Source organism: Alosa pseudoharengus, unplaced genomic scaffold, assembly GCF_046254945.1.
Source record: "Alosa pseudoharengus isolate Yale_2024_CS ecotype anadromous, Long Island Sound unplaced genomic scaffold, YU_APseudo_1.1 YU_APseudo_1.1_scf_20, whole genome shotgun sequence".
Lineage (NCBI taxonomy): Eukaryota > Metazoa > Chordata > Actinopteri > Clupeiformes > Clupeidae > Alosa > Alosa pseudoharengus.
The window spans coordinates 22,915,223-22,936,980 of record NW_027468664.1 but is presented as its reverse complement, the minus strand read 5'-3'; the positions used below and the strand labels follow the sequence as shown (position 1 = coordinate 22,936,980).

The 21,758-nt window shown below is 40.8% G+C and overlaps 1 protein-coding gene across 1 annotated transcript; it reads left to right on the top strand.

The window, feature by feature from the left end:
- The first annotated feature begins 14,632 nt into the window (after positions 1 to 14,632).
- Positions 14,633 to 18,804, top strand: LOC143136684 (zymogen granule membrane protein 16-like). The gene is made up of 4 exons (XM_076297395.1): positions 14,633 to 14,721; positions 14,983 to 15,036; positions 15,269 to 15,395; positions 17,577 to 18,804. The coding sequence occupies exons 2-4, from the start codon at positions 14,985 to 14,987 to the stop codon at positions 17,938 to 17,940; spliced, it is 543 nt and encodes a 180-aa protein (XP_076153510.1). The 5' UTR covers positions 14,633 to 14,721; positions 14,983 to 14,984; the 3' UTR covers positions 17,941 to 18,804.
- Positions 18,805 to 21,758: the final 2,954 nt, after the last annotated feature.

Genomic DNA, 21,758 nt, shown 5'->3' with positions numbered 1-21,758 from the left:
CAGAATGTGACATCGATGGCCTGGTAACATTGCGGGACACAAAAGATGGACAGTTTACAGGTGGACTTTTCTCTAAAACAGACATCCATGGGATGCCGTCCGCAAGCATTCACAATATTCGTGGCTCAGGAGTAGAGTGAGTTTGTCGATGGCTTCCAGCACACATCCTCACATGTATATCTACTGTTGAATGAAAAGAGAGGTTCCAAGTCGACAGAGAAGCTTTTGAGTCTGGACAGTACACCAAAATACACCAAAGCGGGCACATTTACAACCCTCCGAGGTGCGGTCCTGCAGTGCTGTGAAAGCGACGTAGGCAGACCGTGGAAGCTTCTGTCCTCCGCTGTTATTCCAGAAGAGTCGCCCATCCTTTGGGCAGGTGTCTTTCAGGTCGAGACAAATCCCGGAGATAGCCTACCGTAGTTGCGGTTTTCGACATCAGCCGATCACGCACAGCGCCTGTTTCAGGTTTCTGTATCAACAAAGGTGACTCGTGTCAAGATAAAGAAAAGAAAGAGGTAAGAAAATGAAAAGTAGTTATGAATGTCCTTAATGTTGACAGCTAAGAGCTAAATGTAATTTTGCCGTTATAAAGTCCAAGTGCAATGTCCAGTGTGGATAAGCTATGAGCCACATCATGTAATTTGCGTGTTTCTCTTTATTATAGTCTAATAAAATCACGGATAAAGTTCTCAGGCCCGCTGCTGTGGTGTTCAGGAACAGCTCCATCACATCTGTCGCTGCTTTGAAGAGCAACTCCTGGATTGTTCTTTTCTTTGGCACTGGAACTGGACGACTGATCAAGGTTGGTCATAATTTTACAAGTACAACACAGCAAAAGCTTTCTGTTTTTGTTTGTTTGTTAGTTTGTTTAAATTGACAGTTCGTCTAATCTGTTCTTTAAAGATAAAATGAGAAGATCACTATGTGGTTTTGCAACTCCAATTAAGTTTTTTCCCATCATTTAGATTACTGTCAGATTCATTTTGACTGGAGAACTTTTGGTTATTTGTATTCCAGGTTGCTTTAGATTAGTCCCTCAAACCTGGCTGCCCTACTGTGTTGTACAGTTCAGGGGAGGGTCAAACGTTTTTACCCAAGATGCTCTTTGATCCTGTGAATAACAAAGACATTTACATAGCCCAGGGAAACCAGGTGTGTACGTGTGTATGTGTGTGTGTGTGTGAGAGAATGTTTAAAGATTTTGGATTTGCTCTGTCACTGAGAAGAGTAACTTATCTGGAGGCTTGGAAGCAACTTGAAAGATCTGACATGAAATATATTGAATTCATTTTATTATTTAGATACATTGGGATTGTATAGACTGGTGCAATGATGCTTGTGTGTTTGACTGTGCGCATGAGCGTGCATAATGTACACTTGTGCTTGTGTGTGTGTGTGTGTGTGTGTGTGTGTGTGTGTGTGTGTGTGTGTGTGTGTGTGTGTGTGTGTGTGTGTGTGTGTATGATAAAGGTCCCTGTGGCCCAGTGTGGTGTGTATCAGACTCTGCGGGACTGCTGGTCGGCCCTGGACCCCTTCTGTGGCTGGTGTGTGTCTCAGAGCAGGTAAGGGGGCTACACACCTTCCCATACACACAAGATGTTGGATGCTAAATGCAATTAGGCTAGACATGTCACATCTGACCTGCACTGGTCGCTTGCTGAGACAAATATCCCTGTAGAGCACAAGACCAGTGGAGCCCTATTCACCGTTCTTATGACGACAGGCCAGTTTAGAATTTGTGTTCCCTGAGGTTCAAATATTAATTTCTTACATCCTGTTGTTGTACAGGGTTAAAATGTAAAGCATCCCAAAGCCAAACTAAGAACAAATTTACATTTCAGTAAATAATATTACAAATGCAAAAAGCTCATTTACATTTCTGAAAACAAGACTAATGACAAATTTAGTCAGGTCAAAGTCTGTCAGGTCAAAACTACTCGGTAAGTTGCGCCTTTAGCTCCAACTTATGTCTAAGGAGCACAGGATAGACATGTTACCTGAAAAACAACAGTGGTAAATGGTCACACATGGAGGATCTGATGGGGCATTTGGCTTGACAACAGAACATTTTAACAGGGGTTGCAAATCTTTGGGTGACACACCAAAACAACTTAAATAAAGGCCTAGGCTATTTTTAGTGTCATTTCATTATTTTATGCCTTTTTATCAAAGAAAAATACTTTGTCTCATGATTTGTTTTTTTACTCATGTCACCTGAAGCATGATGGTAGAAATATTTATTCAAAAGCACAGTTGATCTGTGCATGCCATGACCAACTTTTGATTATTTTATATGGAAAGCAAGTTCATGATTTTGGGCTGCTATTACATTTCAATCATTTCATTTATATTTTAGTATTCTCTCTCTCTCCCTCCTCCGTAGTCTCTCTGAGCACCCATTCCCCCACACATGTTCTCTCCTCTTTCCTCAGAAACCAGAGATTTTGTCTCTGATACCAGACAGGGTCTCCCTCAAAGGCACATGCTACGCTCTTGTAACTGGAAGGAACCTGGAATCAGTCACAAAGATCGTCTTCCAAGGACTGGACTGCAATCCCAAAGAGTAGGTACCTCTCCTGAAAATTCACAAAGAATGTTGTCTGAATTGCCCTAGTAATTTAACAATAACAACCTTTATAATAATAATAATATTCTTTACCTTTGCCCTGAGGGTTTGACACATAGAAAATCACTTCTCCCAGAAAGACTCGTTGAGTTGGAATAAGATTGAACTTATTCATAGATTCCATAGATTAACATTTAAAGAATGAAAAACTCATTGGCATAGGCCCCGACATCGGTGCAGATGTAATTGAATCCATACCTATAGGAGCGACGGCAGATTGCCTTCTGTGGAACAAACAAAAGATTAGATAAACATAATATCTATACAAGGCCTTGTGTAGAGAAAGGAGACGGAATGGCAGACGGGGCTTGATTAATTACAGTAATTAACTCCTGAAAAAGAATATCTTGAAATCATACTTACTGTATAGTGATTGGTTATGTTACGACCCGGCTCTAAGCCACAACATAAAGAGGGAGTCGGGACAACATAGATAACTTTAACCAATAAAGTATTTATTTAAAAGTAACCAAAAGCTATAAATAATAGTGATGGCAGTCTGACACTGAAGCTTCGATACGTGCTTCAAACCATTAACTACAGTTCCATTTGAACCACTGCTCCAAAGGTTGCTTTGGTATGGAAAAAGCACGTGACATATGACATCCGAAGCAGAAACTGCTTCATTCTCTGAATGGAATCACCTGAGTGTTTTGCAGCGCCACAGCCTCGCGAACCGATCATGCTGGCACGGCCTCGTTTCTAGTCTGAATTGTAGCACGCTCAAAGCATAAAAACTTTAGGCCAATGCACAACATTGCGTTTGGTTCGTAGCCTCTACTGTGACAAGCATAGTTTGTTCGTATCAATTTATATTTATTACAATGTAAGAGAGACGTGGGAAAACTTTATTCTGATGGCTCCTGATCAATCTTTATTTGTAAAAAGAATGATATCCCATTCTTATTCATGTGCACTACATATGTGTGGGGTGGTTAGGTGCGTGCACTAGATTTATTTCACTAGTAAAGCTTTTTGTCCACTTTCTAGCCAGGATAATTTAGATGCAGTCTTGGTTTTTCACCAGGAGAGGTCGCTGTTACTTAAGCTTCAAGTAATGAACCCATTTTCGAATCAACTGTTCAAAGTGGTTCAGTGCTTCACCAAAGCTTCATTTGCCCATCACTAATAAATAACCATTATCAAAAGATGCCTAGGGGAAAGTAAAAGTGTGTATGCAAGTGTGTTCCAAAGTCAGTATGATGTTCAAAGATAGTAAGAGAAGGTGCCAGTGGGAGAGAGATAACCCAAAGGTGCCTGCAACAGAATGTGCCTAACAGAAAAGTGCCCCAAATCAAGAGAGACAGCAACTCGATTTTCCAAGCGAATAAACAGGAGAACTACAATGTGTGGCGCAATAGCACTTGGGAGTACTTCGACCTAGCGTGGTAATATTATTAACACCTAATTGTAGATCCTATCCACCACAGAGTTTAGAATCCATGCTGGATCGACCCTCAGCCTCTCCCTCCCCTCTGAGCGAGAGAGAGGCACACACACTAGAGATGCGCTGATGGGCTATTATTTCAACCATAACTGCATAGCAAAACTTATCATCCATCAGCACCAAAGTTTGTTGACCAATTTTCAAAACTGCACCCGCCCACCATCCGCTGGTTGTTTTAGGCTAGGCTATATGGGTGATGCAGCGCTGCTGACGTGAGGCTAGAAAGCCCTTGCTTGTTCTAGAAAGACTGATCTAATGCAGCAAATATATTAAAAGGCTAAAGTCGTACATTGGCTATGTTGTAGCCTATCCCCAGAATATCAGCAGCAAACTCAGTCTCTGTCGCGCAAAACAGTCTCCAAATAAAACGCACATCGGCCTGTTGCCTATTCTGCCAGCTTGTGACAATATATCGTCCAAAATGCTTGATAACATTGCATTCTCCACATTTTTAGCTAAATTTTCATGTACCACATCAGCATTTTTGTTCAGTGAATCTTTTGTAAATTGCTTTACAATTACCGTCGGGCCCTTGTCAGCAGACTTCGGCTTGCCTCTTGCCACTATTCACTCCTTGTCTTCCGATGTCATTTCTGAGTCATCTACAGATGTTTACACACATTCACCTCCCTAAATAGAACCAACTTCAACCTGTGTTATATCCTAGATGAGACTGCCTGGGTTATTTTGTTTAGATATTAGCCTAGCCTATATATAAAACACATAATTGTAGCCTACCATTCAGGGAATAGGCATTTAAAAGAGAGACAGAGAGTGATATGACTAAGAAATGACATCGGGCGATGGCAGTGCGAGATGTTCAGAACGTAAGAGCTAAAACTTCTACAAACTCAATAACATCCACAGCGGAAAAAGAAGGTAAGAAAAATAGTCGGAAAACTTAGATGTGTAAGGCAAGCAAGCAAGTTTGGCGGTTGTTACTAAAAATGTGAACATGCACGTTGCATTGTTGTGCGGTGGACTTTCAGAATGAATGGAGTCGGAGTTTCTTTAATATCGAGGCGTCATATTTGTCCGATGGCCTGCTATAAAATGAATGGCGATGTCTGTCTGAAAAAGACGCGCTCGTGCAGTCAAAATTAATGGGAGTCTTCAGAACAGGCTTGTCAGTCAACCTGACATAACAGTGTGTAAAGTAGCCTATGTGAATGACTTGTTATTTTATCAAGGATTTCTTTCTTTTTGCAAAAAATAAAGTACAATAGGCATTAATTAGTATGCCAGGAGCATGCTGAAATTATGTGGCAAATTGCGTTTTTTTATTACAATGATAAAATTGTAAAAGGACGTGACTGAAGCTGAGGCAAGCCAGGCAATAGGCCTATAGGCCCGACGGTAATTGTAAAGCAATTTACAAAAGATTCACTGAACAAAAATGCTGATGTGGTACATGAAAATGTAGCTAAAAATGTGGAGAATGCAATGCAATCAAGCATTTTGGACGATATATTGTCACAAGCTGGCAGAATAGGCAACAGGCCGATGTGCGTTTTATTTGGAGACTGTTTTGCGCGACAGAGACTGAGTTTGCTGCTGATATTCTGGGGATAGGCCTAGCCAATGCACGACTTTTGCCTTTTAATATATTTGCTGCATTAGATCAGTCTTTCTAGAACAGGCAAGGGCTTTCTAGCCTCACGTCAGCAGCGCTGCATCACCCATATAGCCTACATTAAAACAACCAGCGGATGGTGGGCGGGTGCAGTTTTGAAAATTGGTCAACAAACTTTGGTGCTGATGGATTGCTGATGGATGATAAGTTTTGCTATGCAGTTATGGTTGAAATAATAGCCCATCAGCGCATCTCTAGTGTGTGTGCCTCTCTCTCGCTCAGAGGGGAGGGAGAGGCTGAGGGTCGATCCAGCATGGATTCTAAACTCTGTGGTGGATAGGATCTACAATTAGGTGTTAATAATATTACCACGCTAGGTCGAAGTACTCCCAAGTGCTATTGCGCCACACATTGTAGTTCTCCTGTTTATTCGCTTGGAAAATCTCCACGTTTCATGTTGTGTGACGTACACATTTTTATCAACTACTCGTGCAACTGTATTTAAGTAGGGAAAACGTGGAGGTGTTTGAATACTGCTATGTTCCTCTCTACGGCCACGGCAGAGCCCGCTAGCATAGCAACATGCTAACACATTCGAGCCGCGCGACAGAGCGTTTGAGTGCACCTACCGGCGCGGGAGAGGTATGACTCAACTCGTGAAAGTTAAGGTAAGAACATATATTACTACTGATTTTGGGTGGCGTGTTCCTTTAAATACCCACACACCTTTACCAGGTGTGTGTGATTAGCTAATTGGGCAAGCTAGGCCTGCATTGCCCATGCAATGGCCATGCCAGGCCTGAAGGGGTCACATGGGGTCGTAACAGTTAGAACAAGTTTTTTAATATGATGTCCTACATATAAATTCTTTCAGGCTGTTATAATAATAATAATAATAATAATAATAATAATAACTAGATGTACCGCAGATCGGTACAAAATATGACCGCCGCCCAGTCCAGCACATTTTTTCCACAAAAAGAAATCACGCTGAAAGGCCTATATGATTCTAACTGTCTCACTAAATTGCATTATCCACACTCAATTCTCACTGGTATCTGCTAGACAACAAGTACCAAAACATGATTAGTTCATAGATGTGATTTCCTGTATTCTGGTGCATTTTTGGGATGGTCAGATGGAGAAGGGCAGTACCTAAATTTGTTCAGATTCATAGCCTTTTGCTTTTTGACTTATTGGTAGTGAATTCACACAACTAACTTGGGGTTCAGGGTCCCTTGACCTCTTGGGCTCGGTAGGCTCATTGAGTAATCCATCCTTGCTCACATGCCAAAAATGTTTTGGGGCTCCAATCTAGACTTCTGGCCCCATGTGCTTGGTAAACCAATGTATTAATATACTTGTCATTTACACCAACCCTGTCACCTTTTAATCTTAGAGGGTACTAAAATCACAGATTTTAAAAACATTCATATTCAAAGTGAAGCACTAAAGGTGGTTTACTGAAGTTGAATTGACAAATAACAAAATACAACAGCATTTGTATTTGTTGTAAACAAGTACATCAGTTTAATGACTTGTTTTTCAACAGATTTGCTGAACAAATCCGCAAATGTGCATTAAATGAGCAATTTTCAACTACAAAATAAAAACAAAATAGACAAACATTAATAATCAAAAATAAAATGTCCAAAAAAATAAATAATTATTCCTACTTCGTTCCTGTTTTTAGGCATCTGCAACTCTGCAGTGGACGAACCTGCAATGATTAAATAAATACATAAATAAATAAAAAAAAAACGATGTTAAATGTGTCGTGTCATATTAACAGGCTATGTAACCATTTGCCATCAAGAAAACCTCACCTTCTGGTAGGTAGAGTTAGGTAGAGGTAGAGATGTGCTCCAAAGGACTTCAACAGTGTCTCTGAAAAAAATAATATATTGCATAAGTGCATAGTTGATCGAGCAGAATGAGTTTATTTTGCTATCATTACTTACACTCAAATAACAAGCAATTCCACATGTAACAATTCATATTCTATTGGCAAATGAGGCATAATCAAAAGAGTATACTTAATTGCAGTATGGTGAACGCTTAACATGGTGATCTACTGCAGCCTAAATATTAGGGTAGCACCGCTACATCACTTGCCACTATCTTAATCATATGTAAGTTTATTTTCATCACAGAAGTCTCCCCACCCAACATGGTATATTTTCTCAAACACTACCATCTCTCTCCAAAGATCTTAGAGCAGAGCGCACGTAGGCTACTGTTCCATCTTTGCCTATGAAGCTGGAACGTTACCGATGCCCAGAGTCGCGCTAGTCAGTGGGTTGGGTTGGGACTGGGAGCCTGGGCTTAGTCTGTTGTTGCTATCAGACTTACCACTATGTCACATATTATAGAGCAGTAATAAACTATCAACACTTTCAGGTGCGAAATCAGAAACAATCCCTCTGTGGTAAATTTGCCTTCAGCTACGTTTTCATGTAGCTACTGTAGTGCTAATGTCCACTTCAGTCAGCTAGCTAACTTTAATTTACGACATAATAAGCCCACCTAGAGCTAGGGTACATGCTTGATTGAACATCCAAAACAATCCCAATATCCTTGACATCTGAAATACATCTAGATAAATATATATTAATGGGAGACATTTCTCTGTTGATGGCGGAGATTTAGCTCTGGTGATGGCTTATATTAGATCATGACAGCTAGCTAGCTACCTCAAGCACAAAACATACTGTAAATAATCATGCAAAACATACCTGTATCTTGCTCGTTTTTCTCCTCCTCTGTCATTTTCTTCGTTCTGTTTTCGGCACAAGAGGGATACGTCCTTTTTTGTGACTTGTCTTAACATTACCATCTCTTCCGATTGTTGAACTTGATGCAGTGTCTGCACGAATTGTATTATGCACCCGAGGTGTCTACTTTATGCGCGTGACTCAAAGGCTGGCAGACACAGTAGCAGTAGGCAGGCATATTGATCATGAAATCATAATTTTCTTGATTTGAATGATAATTGTTTCATTTATTCATTCATTGATGTCACTTGTTTACGTTATTTATTATGTAAAAAAAAAAAAAAGAAACTCGATTGGGGGCCCCCTGGTGGCCAGGAGGCCCCAAGCAGCCGCTAAGTTCGCTTATGCCTCGGGCCGGCCCTGGTCATACGTATGATTACTGTGAATGTGTGTGTGTGTGTGTGTGTATCTGTTTGTGCACATGTGTGCACATGAACTGGGTTAACATGACCCCTGGAGGCAAATATACGGAAAAATGGTCATCCTAGGCCCTACAGTTCTCAAGATATTCACAGAGAACTGTGTCTGGCCTACCCTCCTTTCGGGGGTCCAGTCCAGCGGGGGGGCTATAGATCAAAACGAAAAATGACAGTTCCATGCTATCCATGTGGGGGTACATGCCCACCAAGTTTTGTGTACCCCGGTCTTTCAGTGTCCCGGGAATCCTTGTTTGTGTACGTCACTAAATGTACACATAAATTGTTTTATTGTAAGGCCCCCCATGAACGAAATTACACAAAACTTGGCATGCATTCGGAGGGTGTCATAATGATCCTACACTTTCAATTTCGTGCAGTTTTGACCATGTCAGCCAGAGATATTGTGATGAAAACACCTAATTTTTTGCTTTTTCATTTTTAACTAGGTGGCACTATACATGAAATAAGTGGTAATGGGATGGGTTGACATGGCCCCTTGAGATCAACATACAAAAAAAAGGTGGACCTCCTAGGCCCTACGGTTCTCGAGATATTCACTGAAAACTGTCTCCGGCCACCTACAGGCCAGTTGGTGTATAGTAACATAAATTAATTTATTGTGTGGCCCCCCATGAACGGAATTCCACGAAACTTGGCGTGCATTCAGAGGGTGTCATAATGATCCTACACTTCCAATTTCGTGCAGTTTTGACTATGTTAGGTCACAGATACCTGCGATTACAACACCTCATTTTTACTTTTTTGTGTTTAACTAGGTGGTGCTATACATGAAATGAGTGGTTATGGAATGGGTTGACATGGCCCCTTGAGATCAACATACAAAAAAAAAATGGTCCTCCTAAACCTTACGGTTCTCGAGATATTCACAGAAAACTGTGTCTGCCCTACCCTCCTTTCAGGGGGTGCAGCCAGCGGGGGGGCTACAGATCAAAACGAAAAACGATGGTTCCATGCTATCCATATGGGGTTACATGCCCACCAAGTTTCGTCTACCCCGGTCTTTCAGTGTCCCGGGAATCATTGACGGAAATTTGGACATGCGAAAAAGAAAAAAAAAAAAAAAAAAAAATCTGACTAAACCTATATGACCGCCGCTTCGCTGCGCGGCGGTCATAATAATACATTTATTATGAGAAAAGCGCCTTTCAAGGTACCCAAGTACACTGTACAATTAGGTATAGGCAAGGAAGTACATAAAACATGGAATCACATCCATGGATGGATTCACTGACAGTATGGACGGTACATTCAGGCAGGGACAATGAGAGAGCAAGCATATAGGAAAGACACAACACTTTTGAAACCACTTTCCTATATACAGACACACAGATACACATACACACACTCAACCACACTTGCACACACTCACACATACTGTCCTGCCTGTCTGTACTTTTGACACTCTACTTCCCTGTTTTGTCACATGACCCGGTCCCCAGTGTTGTCCCGTTCAGGTTCAGCTTTGTGGAGTCTCTGACATTCCACATTCCGAGCGGAACCAAAGGTGCTGTGAGAGTTTGTTTGTTGACGCCAGATGCCCAATGCCATGGCAACGCCAAACTCTCCTACGATTCCCAGAATGCACCATGTGACCTCCTGCTACACTCCTGGTTCCTGGCCCTGCTTCCTCACTGCTACAAAGTTGTTCTCCTCCTCGGTAAGAGCTTTGTTTTTAAAAGCTTTCACAGAAATCATCCTGTCTATAATATGCAAACATGCTGTGTAGGACAAGAACATCTGAAGATGTGATGGTCAAACACACACACACACACACACACACACACACACACACACAAACATAATGGTCACACATTTACTTCCTGTTTCATGTTTGTATGCAGAGGTGTCATACACACATACACACACACACCAGCAGCAGCAACTAAAACATATCGTAAAGAAAAATACAGACAGCCCAGAGTGCACAAGGCTGCAGTCAAATGCAGATAGAACTCATATCCTAGCCTGGCGAGCCAGACCCACATTAAAATGTAGGGTCTGGACACTCACCGTTCACCGTTCGCAGTGCTCAGTCCGAGGTGCGGGATAATCAGTTGTCTTTCAAATTCCCTCTGCACGCAATATAGGACCGCAATAGGATATTTGTTTTCAAGTAGCAGGGAATTCAAGCCAAACCGTTGCAACTCTGCCATCAATCATTATGTTTAGCCCAACAAACGACTCTATACACGATTTCAATGCCAGATTAAGTTTTGATTTCTGGAGCTCACATTGTCAACGGAGAGTTGCTAGACTAGCCCTGGCAGCAAATGTAATTTGCTGCCGCTAGGGGCGTGTCTAGATTTCTAGGCTACTCATATCCAGCTCTCTGAAGCAGATGTGCTCGAATGGCCTACCTGGCCGTTTCCAGAAGCAATGAAAACATATCTGTTGTGTGTGTGTGCGCGAGTGTGTGTATGTCTGCGTGTGTGTGTGTGTGTGTGTGTGTGTCAAGTCCTAAGCTTTCTATTGTTAATAGCACTATGTGAATCAATAATGTGTAATAATGTGTTTGACTTTAGCTATTGCATTCTACATGCTCAAGACAAAGCCCACTGCTAATGAGGGTGAAGACAAACCTGTGCGATACACCAGACGCACCTCCTAACCAGGTAAGTTGAACATAAATCTATAACTGTTGTTCACAAATGCTGAAGCTTAATGTTTTAGATCAACACACAGCATAATTTGTGGACCAGAAGACATGATCTACAAAGGTCATTACATAGTTCATAGTAAAACTGGACAAAAGTGTCTGATAAATACATACAGTACCATAACCATAATTATCATGTTACTTTGTCATTTTTTCTCTCATCACTGCTTGTCTGTATGAAATATTGTTTTGTAGCCTATGTATGTGTGTGTATTTATGTACAGTATATGTATGTATGTAAATCTGTACATTATTGTCTATTATTCCACTGCTTGGTTGAATTTCCCAGTGTCCTACGTAATTTAGAACGACCATTAACCGTATGTTATTTGCACACCTATGAAGTAGATCCATTTTTTTGGCCGTATCACACTTGTATATTAATTCGCCGAACTCGTTCTGAAGTTTAAATGAACTGTCACGTTGCATCCGAGCTGTAAAATGCAGACGTTCAGAACATGGCAACATTGTAGCATATGACGGAGGTGTCTTTTAGCTAGATGGATGACAGCAGGCTAAGTAAAATAGCGATGTTTCAAAGCTAAAGTTCATCAGAATCTTGGGATACGCCCGCTTGACAACGGGAGTGATAGAACTAACGACTGGCCTTTGGCCGTAGCAACCATCAATTTAGAACTAGTAACGGCAGTTTGTCCTGCAAGTTGAGAAATTAGTTTATATGTGTCGGAAGACATTAGTTCTACAAACAAGACAGTTTTAGCGATTAAAACGTTTAAATTGTAACACGAAATGAACGTGACCAAAGTGCAATGCAATCACGGGGGGCGCTATTTCTTTTCCATTTGAATAAAATGCCTCAAAACGATGGCACCAAAATAATCCAAAATGTTTTCAGGCTGGCATTGACAGTTTTGCCAAATATGTTTTCAAAATGCAATCCTACATTGCACTTTAAATATTAAATTGCAAAACGAATTGACAGATAAATGATAAAACTGAATATTGAAAATTGAAATGCAAAATTAATTGCCATTTGAATTTTGAGACTGAAGTACCATGGCAAAATGGAATGCAATTCAATCCATGTTTATTCTATTTTTTAACCAAAATTATTGAAATTGATTTTAGGATTTCATTGTCACTTTGCAAATTAAAATACAATTTGTTGGAAATTATTGCAAATTGCAATATTACATTGCATAATGAATTGGCAATTGCATAATGTAATGTCTTTTTGAATTGCATATTGCAGATTGCATTCTCATTTGAATAAAGCTACTCATATGCTTCCATATTAAACGGCCCTCCAATTATCCCTTAGCCTACTTGTAATGTTAGTGTGACACCAGCAACCAGAACCAAATTCCTTATGTGTGAACAGATTCTGATTCAGCCCAGAGGAGATGGCGCCCTCTTCCTGTGGAGCCAGTATGACTCAATTAACTTCACGTCAGAGTCTCTATTCCTGTGGAAACTGATGTCTTATTGTATAGCCAAAGCTTTTGTCTTATTGCATAGATTTTACATGTTTTCTTCGGCTTGCAAATGCATGCAGCAGTAGAATAATATTGTCAGTCATTACAAAGAACTTTGTCATTTTAAAGGTGCAAGAGGTTTCTAAGCTAAAACATTTTTTGTCACATACAGCAAACATCACCTCACAATCCGCTAGCTTCCTGTCCCCTGAATACACTGTAAAAAAACAAAAAACAAGGTCTCTGTAGACAGCCCAGGTTCTGGAAACGGCAACAAATACAGCCTGGTGCAGCCTGGGCTTGTTGTTGTATGTAACGTATGGGAGTTGGTGGCCTGGAGTTTTTATTGATGTGTAATTATAAGATAAGTAAAATCCAAATTAAAAAGTAAAATCCATACCTTTATTATTACAGTATTTCTTGATTGCTTACATGCACTTAATGGTACTGTGATCTTCTTGACCTTGAGCTTCACCTTCTGAGCACAGCAAAAGTCATGTGTTATCACTTTTTCATCGGTTTAACACATTTATCAGATCCTTTTCCAAAACATCTAACACAGTTCTCATACAGAGTCCAAGCTCTATTGGATTAACTGTGTTGAACAAATGGAAAGCACTTACTCACATCTAATCAATATTGCTTGCAAAATTATTAACTTCTAATGTCACTGTGTGACACTTTGCACAGTTCTTCAATCAGCAATCATTCGTTATCCATTTGCAAGCATAGATCTAAGGTACATTTAGAGAAAGTACTGAGACAATACAAAAGCTGACAAGTTAAGATGTTTATTGTAGGTCTCTATTTCAAGTTGTAGTTCAATGTATGAAATGTGTCTTTTAGGTACTTACAGTATAGTCGTACATGTCAATGACAGTTACATCTTGGGAGGAATGATAACAATTATATTTATTCAATACATTAACTGATACCATACAAATTAGAAAGAAATGACACATACATGAAGGCTGAAACTCTGTATTTTGTTGTCCATTGTGTAATGATTGATTGAAAGCATAGTGATTTGACTACAAGTTGTGTTGTTTGAAGGCAAAAATTTGCCTTTGCTGATTTTTTTTAACATGGTTTGTGAGTGCAAAATTTATAATTTTGGCCAGAGTGCTTTTGTTTAGATTTATGTGTTAATTGTTTTGAAAACGTAATGTCCGAGTTGACACAAGCATTAAAGTGATCAAGAAAAAATGTAATTGAGCAAGGCCAAGTTTGTTCTGCTGGTTGAAAAAAACAAAACAAAACAAATCTTGTCTTGTCACCTGGATGTATAACTGCAAGCACACCTGCCATTGTCTGGAAATAGGCCAAAGAGCCACACTGCTCGCATAATCAGTTCTACTGAGAAAGATCCACCCCATAAATGTTGTGATGACGCATACGGGTTACGTCTCAGTTAATGTGCCAGTAGGCCATTGTTTCATCTGTATTCTGGAAAATCTATCTATGTAAACTCAACACAATCGTTGAAAATCCCTACTAAGCCTGAGCATTGTCTTGTTGCAGAGAGAGGGAAACATTTCACAATTAGTGATATTCCCTTCTCCTATTTCTGCCATTTCACAAAGAAAGTGTTTTGCAATTACCAGTCGAACAATAGATGAGTAACCTGAACTGTGTACCTTGAATATGACCATTCACTGAAAAACACTATAAATAAGCAGAGAAATGGTAAGTATACATCATTCAGAATCTCCTGCTCAGAAGCGAAGATCCCGCTCCTTCTTGGACACTACACACATACAAAGACGGTGAGTGCCTTTCAGACAAATCCCAAGATATTTTAAAGCAGCATATTTTCAAAGTATTAATGTCATAAAGAAACACCTCAAACTACTAAAAATATACTAAACTACTAAAAATATAGACTACTAACTACTAAAAATGTACTGTTGATGTCTTGTTTCCTATGGACAGCTGGCTAAGAGGCAATTGTTACATGAACGTTCCTTATATGAACAATGTGTACTTATTGAACATTGTTGGGAAGGTCATGTTGTGTCTTCTTGCAGACATGTTTGCGCTGCTGGCCTTGTGTCTTCTGTGCTCCAGTGCCTGGGCTGAACGTGAGTACCTGTACACGTCGCTAAGCAGACCATGAAACTCGACACTGCAGTGGCTGACTGCCAACAAATGCAGTGAATCAGACTCACAGCGGCAAATGTCGGCAGGAAACGGCGGCACTTTGACACTGTCAAACCATGAAAGGAGCCGGGGAAAGTGGGGAATAATGAGGGTTGTTGTGGCAGCGGGTTATAACGTTTCCTAATGTGTGATCTCTCCTCTTCTGTCACACAGACCAGACGGATCAGTACTCTTTCTCTGAAACCGTGGGCAGCGGCACCGGAACCCGGTATGCCACGCCTGGAACGGGCCGCATCACCGCTGTTAGAATGTGGGAGCAGAACAACAACATTGTCACTGGGTATGTAAACTCAAAATGTTGTACTAGTGGGCAAGTTAAGCACAAAAATGTATCACTTTGTATTAAAAGCAAAGTAAAAACAAACAAATACAAATATGACAAATATGGGTTTCGTTGGGTGAAAAGGGATTGAAATCAAAAACTAATAGTTACATATTTTTAAGTTAATATATAATTCTTCACATATACTCATGGACAAGGCCCTTAAATATTTAAATAATAATAAAAAAACATATATATATATATAAACATTTGGCCCCTGTGATACCAGTCAGTACCACTATGTAAGTTTATGAAGTGTGATAAGAATTTGTGTAGTCAGAATTCTTCAAGAATCATTCAAGAATTTATATAAATTTAGCTGACGCTTTTGTCCAAAGTGAAAAACAAAGGGAACAATCAAGATACAGTGTGTGACTAGGACACGTTCAAATACATTAAGAGTATCAGGTGCCTACCACTCCAATCCTTCACAGAACAAAAAGGCAGCGCTTTCAATGAACCACATTAAAATTAATAGGCCAAAATCATGTGTGTTTTTACAATATCTGTGCCTAATTCAGGTCCAGTGCAGAACTGAACAAGAGAATCACAAGGCTATGTACTGTATCTTGAAGGTCCTGTAAGTGAATAACTTGATGCACTTAATATCTTCAACCTCAACTATACTGGTAATGAGGAAATGGCTATTTAGATGAGGTGAACTTTCCCCACATTGGAATATACAATGGGATGCTACAAGGAAGGGAAGGATAACTTCCTTGTCTTTACCTGCATAGGTCTTCACAAAAGGAGGGCTTCACACAAGGGCTGACGCTTTAGCAATAGCCTACACTGAAATACTGTGCTTCATTGAACATGGCTGTTTTCAAGTTAGCTGATTGTAATTAGCGAAGACCATTATTGGCTATTTACCCATTATTCATTATACCACACTGCACACTTGCACACACACTCCGAGTGCCCACACTCCACTCACATCTGCATTATTTTTTTCGAACAAGAACAATATAGTGGGAGTAGGCTATTATAGTTATAGTTTTTTTTACTTTATTTTAATTTTTTTTACTTTTTTTATTGGTAACAACAAATACATACATAGATTTCTCATAGAGAGAAAACCGACACAAAAAAAATAAAAAAATAAGGGGGGCTATAACATGAGGGGACATTCATACTCTACATTTTTGTTTTAACTTGTTACCTTCTATTCATTTTGTAACCACTTCTTCTTTCATTTTTAATTTGTATGTTATCCTTTCCATCCCTTGGATTTCCTCAATGATAGTACACCACTGTTTATGATTTGGTATGTTTGCTTTCAGGCAATTCTTAGTGATAGCCTTCTTACTTGCCGTAAGCAAAATCTTTACTAGATATTGGTCATCTTTGGATACATATTCTTCCAAGTATCCCAGGGCTATTATAGTTTTACATGAATATTTTCAATTGAATAAATACACAATTTAACATCAATACCAAAATAACTGTATTAGTTAGTTAGTTTCTGTTTTCTATCCTTTTCCACCTAACAACATCCATATTTGACTTTAAACCATTTGTATTAGTTAGTTTCTGTTTTCTATCCTTTTCCACCTAATAACATCCATATTTGACTTTAAAAGAACTGTATTAGATAGTTAGTTTCTGTTTTCTATGCTTTTCCACCTAATAACATCCATATGACGGACATGGTCCCCAGGGACCAAATCTGAGGCGGCTACGATTCTAAATCTGATCAGACCCCCTTTGTGAGTTTCTCTACCAAATTTGATGCTTTTATTATAAAATGATCAATTGTTAAGACAATTTGAGCCTAAACACTCCACTAAACTTAGTTTAACTGATTTCAGCCATGAGGAAGTGCTGAACAAATTGTCTACTAAGCTGTCAGATTTGTAGAATAATTAAATCATTCTAGACTGCTTCTGCAGTTCTAATAAATATAGATCTATGTTAGCCATGTTTGGCCATAGCTTTTGGAAGGTAGACTGATGAAAGGAAAGCCTCTAGCTCCAAAGACGAAGGTCATCCCTCTGTAACTTACATCACCTTCCTCTATACAGTATTTGGTGTTCCTCTCAAAGAGGGAAGGCAGCTTTAGCTGCGAACTGGAACTTTTACCCCTCTGGAAACACTGAGAATAACCTGCCTCTTATATGGTCAATTGATCGCATTCAGGTTTCAGCTGAAGTATGGCTTCGTCTGGAGTCCTCAGGTCGGCCGCAACACCACCAACCTTGTGGAGATGTCCCTCTTCAAGGGCGAGGCCATCGTCCAGGTATCGGGGAAGTACATCCCCAGCAACTTCATCTCCCTGCTGCAGTTTGTGACCAACAGGGGCCGTGTCCTGGCAGCGGGCCAACCTCAGGGCCTGTCCTTCAGCCACTACGGCACCAACAGCGAGAGCGAGCTGAGGATCCTCAGCGGGCGTGCCAGCAGAGCGGGCATCACCTCCCTAGGTGCCCACTTTGACAGTATGGACGATATGGGGTACGAGACGCATGGCACAGGCAATACCACTACCATGGTGCCTCTTCACTAGGGGCCACCTTTCATTTTAATTATGTCAAGCTCAGCTCTTACATACTCATAAAAGTCTTTAATTTAATCTTTAGTTTAATAATTTAATCCTTTAATGTGCATTGAGTTTATTAAACAGAGAGATGGAAGTAGTTGCAGATTGTATGTATGTGTGTTTGCCAAACAAGTTATTTTAAGACGAAAAGTATTGGGGGAAATTGCTGCCAAATGTGCCAAGCTTCCAGATACAGCTTCCGGACAGACACAAGTGGCAACTGGTAAAGAGAGATAGCCATGATTATTAGCGGCGTAATTATTGGGCTAATACTGGATGTTGTAGCGTTGTCAACCTATTCACAAGCAACACATTAAATTAATTAAAATATTCGCCTTTTTGTATCATCCAATATGGCGATTCATATACTTTGTAAATATTATGCAAATATGGATAACAAATCTCAAGCTTGATCTGTGTATGCAGTAGCCTAGGCCTAAAAACAAAAGTAGCCTCTGAGCAACAGATCAGTCCCCCGCTGAAAATGATGAGCCCGAAATTAGTTATAACTAGACAAGTAGAAAGGATAATAGAGTTAACCATATGAATTGAAGTTATTTAATGTAAGAAAGAACAGTATATGACGGCAGTAGGCTACATGATCAACCTATATGCCTTTGCTCAGAAGTGGGTGTAGTAAAGGAGTAAATCACCAAACAACAACATGATAGCTGGCCCAAAAAACATGTAAACAATAGTTCAATATGCCTCTTAGTGGAATTGTGGGATACATTTAATGCTTTATTTCTTCCTTCCTTTTTTTGTTAACTTATCAATCTATCCTTGTGGAATAGTGGAATATTGGTACTAATAAAAACTACAGGATAGTAAGAGCAGAACTGTTGTTTTATTTATCCAATTTCCACCACCACTAAAAAAGTGGGCCGGTATTGGACCTGAAACTCCCGGGCTGAAAAGTGGCCCCACTCCGGCCCTGGTCGGGTGGGTGCGGATGTTAAAAAACCTTAACCCGCGCAACACTACTGTAGAGCATATTGTAATGCAGCGTTGAATGGATGAATAGCTTACATAAGGGTACCCAGCACTTTTCAAACCACACTCAAGCTTATGGTTATTGTCCCCACCACTTCTAAAAACAAACTGACGCCCTTGATCGGGAGAGTCGGGAGGATTCCCGGTGGGGCCAGGCTGATTACTGTAGTGTGATCTCAAAAAGTGCATGCTATTGCTGTTTGAATATTTTCTTTGCTGTGCTCTCCAGCAGCCTGCACTGTGCAACTGCAGCGCTTCACTTCTCACTCCCCGCGTCCCTTCCCCACAGCCCTGGAAATGACTGCGATGACTGCGATGCATTTTTTGCTAGAGAGCCAAATTCAAAATGGCGCCCGGCGCCATCTCTAAAAAATAACTTTTGATCTGGATGACCTAGAACAGGGATGGGCAAACTACGGCCCGCGGGCCGGATCCGGCCCGCCAAGCACTTTCATCCGGCCCGCCGAGCATTTCATTTAGGCTAGTTATCAGGCTGCTCGCTATTTTTTTCCTGCGATAGACGTTGGTTAGCTTTACTGCAAACTGCTTTTCACTCTCCTTAGATAACGTTTACAATGTCAATGTCAAAACATGATGTTTAATAGAGATAACATCATGTTAAACTAAGTTAACTCTTAGTTATCTCCTTTGCAGCAGATCTAACGTGAACATATGCAATCCATTTAATTGGGAACGCGTCTGCACTCACGAGAGGGAGAGAGAGCCGCAGGTTCCAGCTGGCTTGTGATTGTTGATAATTGATATCTCCTCCTTATAAGAAAGTTTTAAAAGGAAATCATGAAGGCAACAGTAGTTCTCACTACTGACCATTTAAAAACTGTGAGAGGGCCCAGCCGTAGGTACAGCACTGGCCATAGTGGAGCAGGCAGAAGATCATTGAGAAATAAACGTGAATTAAAGCGACTGTCTTAAAGCGATAGTGTACAATTTATACATTTGTTAAACAGCATAAAATTAGCAGTATTTTTAAAACAAATTAGCAGTATTTTAAAACAAATACTTTTCATACTAAATTATAGGCTATAAAAAATGTATTTTTTTAGGCGTGTGTCGTGGGGGGGGGGGCGGGGGTTTGTGTGGCCCGCCGGCCAATTTTCAAAACCCAATGTGGCCCTTGAGCCAAAAAGTTTGCCCACCCCTGACCCAGAATCATGTATGAAGGCACTTTTTCATACAAGTCAACCATGAGGATTCCAAATCTGACATCATTTTAATCATCAAACCTAGTTTTGACATTGAAATTCAAACCTAATTTTGACATTGAAAGTCCTGCCCTGAACCATTCTTCGTCAGGCCCCTCACCAGAGACCAGTTTGTCATGGGAGGCCCTACCAGGAGCACAAGGCTCTAGACAACATAGTTCTCGGGTCATAGGGACACACAAACCCCTCCACCACGGTAAGGTGACGGTTCCCGGAGTTTTTTTTTTCTTTTTTTTTTTTTAATGCACATCGGAGGTACCACCTGCTGCATTATGTGGAGAGGTAGTTATCGTCACCAATAACGGCAACACCCAAAACAACACAAATCACGTTATCAGTCTGAATCAGAGTCACTGCTTTCTGAATCATCGGATTCAGATGACTCCACCCTCCTCTGTACAACAACATCATCCTCCTCCTCATCCTCCTCTCTCTCAACTTCCTCGTCCTCTTCAACCGGCCCTGGTGCAGGTAGGTGTGTGGGGAGAGCAGGTCGAGTGTGGCGGACAGGAAGACAGCGACCACCCACCAACTCCCAACCATGTCCGAGTGGCGACGGGTGGTCCTTCAGTGTGGGGTGGCACACTAGATACGCCAAGTAGTTGGCACGGAGGCAGTGTTGGCGTAAGCTGTCTGCATCTGGAGGGAGACGGATAAAAGACTTCCTCTTCATGGTCTTCCACTTGGAAGCACGGGCTTCAGCCATGGTGCTACTCTTCTTGTCTCCATAGATCACCTGTCTCGTGAACGCAAACAGCTCTTGTACTACCTCCTCTTCAAGGTGAAGGCTGTCTCCACACCGGGAGAGTTGCTGCCGTGCCACAGAGCTCTTTGCCACCTTCTCATACACTGATGATTTTCCTTTTTCTATAGAACCCTGAGTTGGCATCACAGCCTGTAAAACAGTGTAGCTGCCCAATGCAGTCTGCCATCTCTTCTGTCAACAGGTCACGACAGAGGACTGTCTCTTTGTTTCTCTTTATGCATAGCATGCCAGGAAGCTGTTGTGAGATGACTGATGCTGCGACGTAGACATCGGTATCAGCTGCATCAATAACAACAGGGCCACTATAACCTGACTGCCGTAGACCATCATAAACAGTGAAGAGGATGGTGTCAGCTTCAGACTGCTCAATGGTGTAGTCTTCCATCAGTTGTTGGGTTGACAGGTTCATGCATACGGGGCCAACAGAGTAGACAATCTCTACCTTCACTCTCTGTGCCAGGTCAGTCAGGTGGCTGCATATTAATTTTTGCAACCGTTTCTTGTTGCTGACAATACACAGTAGCGTTTTGAAAGCCTTGGCAAATGGGAAGGTGTCATCCAATTTCATGTTTGGTACATGTGCATTACCCTGTATGCGCAGGTCTCGCTCGTCATCTTTTGTTGAGTATGTTGTATCGTAGGGATCATTGACACAGATGATGCGCTGAGCATGAGAATGGCGGGCAAGGATGATGGATGACACCTTTTGGACATAGCCCAACCACTTGTATGGGGTGCAGTTTGTCATCATCTGTCATTTTCTTGAATTTTGTCACATATTTCATCTAGCATGTGTAGTGATA